The following is a 7711-nucleotide window of genomic DNA, read 5'->3' as shown; positions in this document are numbered from 1 at the left end:
TTTTTTTTTTTTTTTTTTTTTTTTGCCCAGACTGGAGTGCAATGGTGCAATCTCCACTCACTGCAGCCTCTGCCTCCCAGGTTCAAGCGATTCTCCTGCCTCAGCCTCCCGAGTAGCTGGGACCACAGGCATGCGCCACCACACCCAGCTAATTTTTGTATTTTTAGTAGAGACGGGGTTTCTCCATGTTGGTCAGGCTGGTCTTGAACTCCCGACCTCAGGTGATGCGTCCACCTTGGCTTCCCAAGGTGCTGGGATTACAGGCGTGAGCCACCGCGCCTGGCCTTAGTTATTTTTAAATGTGCACTAAATGATTGTTGACTGCAGGCACCCTGTAGTGCTATCAAGTACTAGATCTTACTCATTCTAACTATATTTTTGTACCCATTAACCATCCCCACTTCCCTGCCCCCAGCCTCGCTTTTCTTATTTTTAAATTGGAGACCATACGAACCTACCTCCCAAGGCTGTGGCAAGGACTGAATGAGACTAAAATGTCTATGGCGGTGTCTGGTGCCTAGTAAGTCTTCAATAAATGTTAGCTCTCTTAGGCGTCATGTTCATCTTCATTTCCCTTTCTCAACCCAGCTCTCAGGAGAAAGTATGACAGGGCCAGGGCTGAAGTTGCTCAGGACTAATGGTGGATCCCTCCCGTGAGTGAATGTAGTTTAAACCAAGGCTGAAGCCTCAAGGCAGCATGCAAGGAGAGGTTTTCCTTTTGGGAAGGGCAGGAAGACAGGTCGGCACTGCCAACCAGCTCATGGTGACTGGCCCTAACGCCTGCCAGCGCCCTGCAGCCCACGGCTTGTGGGAATCCCATAAGTTCCCACCTTCCCCAGCCTCTCAGAACTAACCACAGCCCCATGATCTGCGCATTGCAACCAAAGCAAGCCCCACCTCCCTTGATGAAAAAGGCTGACCTCGCTTTGGGGAGCCGTGGGCCACCTGAATGACCTTCCCGGCTGCTCTTCTCCTTTCCCACACGGCTCGCCGCTCTTCCACTTACCTGCTGGGTGAGCCCCAGCCAGATGGGGCCAGCCAGGCTGAGATCACCACTCTCCTGATGACAGCCACGCTGTTTCTACCAATGGCTCATTCCCTGACTTGGCAGGAATTCCCCTTCTCGAGTTGCCCATGGATGCCCAGCCTGCACCATGAGCAGAGCGCTCTGAGCCTTTCTCCTTCCAACCCTGCTTCCCCCAGTCTCCAACCCTGACTGGGTGGTCTCAAAACTTGAGTCCTGCAAGGAGCGGAGGGGCCTCTGTGTTGCCCACAACCCATGTCGTTCCACCTCCCTACTTGCACACTCAACTTGTCCTTCCACTTTAACAGCTTTCAGAGACCCTCTTTGTCTCCTTGTTCTTTTTTTCCAGAGGCAAGGTCTTGCTGTACTGCCCAGGCTGGAGTGCAGTGGTACGATCATAGCTCGCTGCAGCCTCCAACTCCTGGGCTCAAGCGATCCTCCCTCTCTTTGGCCTCTGGGGTAACTGGGACTGCAGATGCACGCCACCGTGCCTGGCTAATTTTTGTATTTTTTTGTAGAGACAGGGTTTTTCCATGTTTCCCAGGCTGGTCTTGAACTCCTGGACTCATGTGATTCTCTCACCTCGGCCTCCCAAAGTGTTGGGATTGCAAGTATGAGCCGCCATGCCTAGCCTTTATCTATTTTTACAAGTGCCTGATAGGCCATGTTTTCCTGCACATCATCCCAGGTTCTTTGGAGACGAGGTGGCTGATTTCTCCCTCCCTCTGCTCACTTAACTCCTTGTCCTCAACAAATTCTATTCAAACTTGTGGCCAGAGCAAAATACCACAGCGCCACAGTTTCTGTGGCCAGAGTCTGAACATACCACCATAGACACATACTAGAAAAGTTGCCTATTGGCCAGGCACAGTGGCTCACGCCTGTAATCCCAGCACTTTGGGAAGCCGAGGCGGGTGGATCACCTGAGGTCAGGAGTTCAAGACCAGACTGACCAACATGGTGAAACCTCACCTCTACTAAAAATACAAAAATTAGCTGGGCATGGTGGTGGGTGCCTGTAATCCCAGCTACTCTGGAGGCTGAGGCAGGAGAATCACTTGAACCCGGGAGGCAGAAGTTGTAGTGAGCCGAGATCATGCCACTGCACTCCAGCCTGGGTGACAGAGAGAAACTGCGAAAGAGAGAAAGAGAGAGAGAGAGAAAGAGAGAAAGAAGAAAGAAAGAGAAGGAAAGGAAAGGAAGGAAAGGAAAGGAAGGAAAAGGAAAGTTGCCTATCGATCAGAATTTTGGAACAAGGAGTGTATTCAAAAGCTAGGAGAGAGGTTATGGTGTAAAAGGAAGCCTCCCACCTATAAATCTGAGAAGCCCCCTATAATCCTTCCTATAAAGCCAGTACTCATTCTTCTGTTGCATTCAATAACCCCAGGTTTGCCTCTGTTGGGTTTACGTGACAAGGCCATGGGTATCCAAGTGGCACGCAGAGATCTCCAAGTCAAGGTTGTGTCTGGTCAGCATAAGCAGTGTTTGTTCTAAAAAGCTTGTTGAATAGCTGCAAAACAGAATTCCTTTCTTCAAGCAGTGCCTGATAGCCCATGTTTTCCTGCAAATCACCCCAGGTCCTTTTTTTTTTTTTTTTTAGACAGAGTTTGCTCTTGTTGTCCAGGCTGGAATGCAATGGTGCAATCTCAGCTTACTGCAACTTCTGCCTCCCAGGCTCAAGTGATTCTCCTGCCTCAGCCCTCCTACCTCAGCCTCCTGAGTAGCTGGGATTACAGACGCCTGCCACCACATCTGGCTAATTTTTTGTGTTATTATCATTTTGAGATGGAGTCTTGCTCTGTCGTCCAGGCTGGAGTGCGGTGGCAGGACCTTGGCTCACTGCAACCTCCGCCTCCCAGGTTCAAGCTATTCTTCTGCCTCAGCCTCTCGAGTAGCTGGGACTACAAGTGTGTGCCACCATGCTCGGCTAATTTTTGTATTTTTAGTAGAGACAGGGTTTTACTGTATTGGCCAGGCTAGTATTGAACTCCTGACCTCGTGACCCACCTGCCTCAGCCTCCCAAAGTACTGGGATTGCAGGCGTGAGCCACAGCGCCTGGCCACCCCAGGTTCTTTGGAGACAAGGTGGCTGATTTCTCCCTCCCTCCCCTCACTTAACTCGTTAGCATGTGGATCTGTGTGCAACATGGGCTGGTTATACCAAAACTTTTCTTCACCGATGACGGTCTGTTGCCTTGGCCTATATTGGGGGTGGAGGTGGACTCAGGTTAAAGCACAGGCATGCAGATGAGAGGATGGAGTTGGTAGCCACTTCCCAGATCACAATTTTCATTTGCACCACCCTCAGAGGCTGGGAGGCATTCCTGACTGGGGCTCTTGGAAAGCCACTCGGTCCCTGCAGCTCACCCTGCTCAGTTTACAATCATTAAAACAGTTATACATTGGCCAGGCGCAGTGGCTCACGCCTGTAATCCCAGCACTTTGGGAGGCCAAGGCGGGCCGATCACGAGGTCAGGAGATCGAGATCATCCTGGCTAACACGGTGAAACCCCCCGTCTCTACTAAAAAATACAAAAAATTAGACAGGCGTGGTGGCGGGCGCCTGTAGTCCCAGCTACTTGGGAGGCTGAGGCAGGAGAATGGCGTGAACCCGGCAGGCGGAGCTTGCAGTGAGCCGAGATCATGACACTGCACTCCAGCCTGGGCGACACAGCGAGATTCCGTCTCAAAAAAAAAAGAAAAAACAAACAGTTATATATTTCTCCTCCCAGCACCATGAAAGCCCCTACAAAACTTCAGAAGATCACTGGCTTTCACCTGTCATCAAGCTGGACAGCAGCTCAGGAGAGCTGGCTGCCTGGAGGAGATGATGCCGACACAGGAGGCGCTGCTGGCTGTGAGTAGGTGCTCGCCACATCAACCCTGAGCGTGGTGGCTGCTGGGAGGCACTACCCCCCAACCCCCGACAGCTGGGGAGTGGGCCTGTTGTTTGGGAAATAGATTCCGTGTTCTTCAGGAGGGCCCTCTGGGATGGTGGGAAATTTGGAGGGTGGGGGAGATGGAAAGACCCAAACGTGTGGTTCATTTGAACAGAAAAAAAAAAAAAAGTGAGGATGAAGTGGCTTTGGGCAGAGTCAGCAAATGAGATGAGGGCAAGCCCCCTGAAGTCTCTAACTCTACTGATCCCCAACCTCTACCTTGGAGCCAAAGCTCAGCTTGCAAAAGTCCCTGGGACCAGGGCAAAGAGCCCACCTGCGCTGGGCTCCTATCAGAGGCAGTACAACATCCAGGGGTTTGGGGCCACTGTCCAGCGGTGCCAGAGTTAACCCCTCAGCCATGAATATCTGCTGGCCCAACACCTGTCCTGTGTCGTCTCTTTGACCTCTGATGTGTCCTCAGAGTGAAGCTGGGGAGGCCCTGGCCTTAGCTGATCTCCCCACAGCTCCGTGCAGGCGAACCAAAATTGTCAACACAGGGAGGTTTTGCCAGAGCGAGCACAAAGTGAATTTCTGCAGGCCCTTGAGTGTGCTGGGGGACGGGGACACAAGTAGCCATCAAGCTGGCATCTCTTCCTCAGATGGAGAGGAGACCCAGGGGAAGGGAGGGGCCTCCGGTCATACTGCACAGGGCTCTATGTAGTATATAAAGTGAATGCCACTGCCCAGAAGTGTGCAAGGAGGTGGCAGTAAGGCCAGATTCAGGAGAGTTGGGGAGGGCACTTGGAGAGGAGAGATCAGGAGGGGCTCAGACTGGGACACCACAATGGGACCATGGGGCCTGGCCCCAGATATCCAGGACTAGGGATGAGGTAGGATGGGGGAGTGTCTATGAGGGGAACTCATTAGCCCCCAGTTTCATCCACTCTGCATTCTCCCAAGGGGCAGGCCCGGGCTGAGGTTTGTACCAGGATGTAGACAATTCTGCCCTTTGGGATTGCCACAATCCACTGGGAAGTGAGGACAGGCCTGAAACATTTGCTAGACAGAGGCATAGCAGAGGCCCAGTGGAAATGCAGCCACTCTCCAGTTTCCCCACCCTGCCCCCACATCGGGGTTGAGGGTTGTTGTTGTTGAATGCAGAAAAATATAACAATGTGTATAAAGGTGCGGTATGAGTCACTTCACGGAATGTCTAGGCCCCTTTGCTGGCAGCAAACAAGCTTTCCAGCCCTCTTTTGAGGAAGCCATCCAACTCAGCGGCTGCTGCTGGTTTGTGTGTGTGAGGGTGTGTGAGTGTGCATGCGGGTCTGTGTGCAACATGGCTCTCTGGGCCTTGCCTGCCTATGTGCATGTCTGTGTGGGTCTCACAGATGTGAGTGAGGGTGTAACTGTGTTCGGGGTGTGCGTGTGTGTGCATATGCGTGTATGTGTGGGCTCAAGTCTTGGATGTCAGGTCCCCTTGTGCATGCGTGTGTGTTCGTGGAGGGCGTGTGCATATGTCTGTCTGCAAAGCAGTATGGTATGTGAGCCTGTGTGTCTCAGGGTGTCTACGTGTACATTTTTTCCTCGTCACTGCCAAATTATCTTCCCGTCTCTCCCCTCACGAAGAGAAGGGCTGACCGAGTGGAGCTAGCAATCCAAAAGGGAGGCGGCCAGGGACGAGAGAGGGACTGGAGGGAAACCAAAGCAATTCCACTCTTCAGAGGAACGTGTCAGCCAAGGATGAAACTGAAACCGAGACAGCAGCTCAAAGGCACCAGACCCTGGGATCGTCCAGGGGCTTCGGTTCCTCCCACTCCCCCACCCCCTCCAGCCAGCTGTGGAGATTACTCAGCCCAAAATTCCCATCCCTGCAGCCTTAACTTGGGGTTGAGTTTGTGATGCTGAGTTAGAACTTGGACCCGTGGTTAGCACGTGACCCCATTAGCTCCCATTATCACATTAACACAAATTAGTATATCAGATCCTCTCCTGGTCACCTAGGGGGGACTTGGGGAAGAGCTCACGGCTCAGGTCCTGCTCTAGGAGAAGAAGTCAGTGCCGTGGCATCAGGAGAGGGCACAGACTGAGACTGCAGGTCAGGTTGGGGACAGAAAGAGGGGGCAGGGGGGTGTTAAGCTTTGCTGATCTGATCTTTTTCCTCGGTCGTGCTCTGGGAGGAGACACCTTGGGGAGGGGGCTGGTAGAAAGGAGGGGGCTTCCAGGAATAGCTGGGCACCGCCCTGTAGGAAAAAGGCCCGGGCTCTGAGGTCTGGGCAGGAGACAGACGGTATTTCTCCTGGCACACAGTGAGACCTGGGAACGTTTAGGATCCTTTGGATTCCCCCGCCCCTTCCCTTTCTTTATGGAAAGTCTTTAGATAACTTTCTCAGATGGTTTTGGACACCCTGAAAGCAGGAGAACTGGATGGACTGAGAGGGGAGGAGAGGCACCCAGAATGCTAGCACAGGGTGCAGCTTTTATTTCTTGGCACAGAAAAGAGGGACATACTCTGCCCATAGATTTTATGTCAAGTTGTATCACAGAAGTGGCCACTTCAGCTTCTGGAAAGGGCGAGGTTGGAGCCCCTAACAACTTTTCCCCACAGGTTCTGGCCACAAAGTTATTTTTGTGCCTTAATATTCTCAATATGTTAACTAAACAGCCACCTCATAACCACCAAGCACCACAAGGATGTCCAAGGCAGCAGCATGGCTTCTAGAGCTCAGGGCCTGCAAGGAGTTAGGACAGGAAGTTCTATCTATGAAGACAGAGGTTGCAAGTTTGAGCCCCAGATGAGCCTCTTAGTTTTTTGTTTTTGCTTTTTTTCTTTTTTCCTTATATAGCTGCAGAAGACCGGGTTGACAGGCACGGAACACCTAACTGTCCCTCTAGATCCGGACTTGAGCAGAGTCTCTACCTCTCATCTCGGCCGAGCAGAGTGTCAGGCTGTGCCCCAGCCTTGGCCACAGTCTGCATCCCTGTGCTGGAGATGCGTTCTAAGTCTCATGGGAGCCAGGCTAGAGAGTGGCTGTTCAGGGAAACCCACCCCCAACGCCCTAGACACGACTCAAAGTTTCCATTCTACTGCCCGCCGCGGGTCAAGAGCGCCATCCCCAGAGAGCAAAGACCGCCCGAAACCGCAATCCCTTTGCTGAAGTTAGGAGCCGCCCGGGGCTCTGTGGGACCTGGGAGGTGGCTCGAGAGACTTTGCAGAAGCGCGCAGGAACCAGCCTCCGACCTGGGGCGCTCGGCCGTGGGGCTGATCTCCGTACTCTCCCGCCACTGGGGTGGGAGCGCGTCCTTCTCTCGAGTTCGGGGACCGCCCGAGAAGGGGGCTGGTGGCCTTTTTCTCTCTACCCCCTTTCTGGGCTCGCGCGCCTTCCAAGCCCCAATCCTGGTGGGGCTGAGCGCCCCCACCCGCCCAGCAGTGCCGGGCGCCTCTGCAGCGCCACCTGCACGCGGAAAGCGGTGGCAGCGGCTGGAACTGGCGTCCAAGGAGGAGCAGCAGGAGGAGGACATATCGGCTCCTCTGCCCCCAGCTTTCTTCGCTGGCACGAGGCCTCCCTTCGCCGCCTCAGCCCCAAGCGGCCTGACCAGCCCAGCCCCGAGCCTTGTCCCGCGCCCTCCCCGGCGCAGGCAGCCAACGCCCCGAGCTTCCACTCCTGCTGCTGCGTTCTGAGCGGCCTCCTGCCCCGGGCGCCTCTTCTGGGGAAGCAGTGAAGTCACACTGGGCCCGATCCGCTGACTCATGAGAATGAGACTCTTCCCCGCTCCCCGGCACACCCTTTGAAACTTCCCCTCAATC

The 7711-nt window shown here is 53.8% G+C and overlaps 1 protein-coding gene across 1 annotated transcript; it reads left to right on the top strand.

The window, feature by feature from the left end:
* Positions 1-3758: 3758 nt before the first annotated feature.
* On the top strand, positions 3759-7695 carry LOC111532641. Its single transcript, XM_023199708.1, has 2 exons — positions 3759-3881; positions 6750-7695. Exons 1-2 carry the CDS (start codon positions 3761-3763, stop codon positions 7583-7585), a joined length of 957 nt encoding a protein of 318 aa, XP_023055476.1. The 5' UTR covers positions 3759-3760; the 3' UTR covers positions 7586-7695.
* Positions 7696-7711: the final 16 nt, after the last annotated feature.

Source organism: Piliocolobus tephrosceles, unplaced genomic scaffold, assembly GCF_002776525.5.
Source record: "Piliocolobus tephrosceles isolate RC106 unplaced genomic scaffold, ASM277652v3 unscaffolded_13920, whole genome shotgun sequence".
Lineage (NCBI taxonomy): Eukaryota > Metazoa > Chordata > Mammalia > Primates > Cercopithecidae > Piliocolobus > Piliocolobus tephrosceles.
This window is presented reverse-complemented; position numbering and strand designations above follow the sequence as displayed.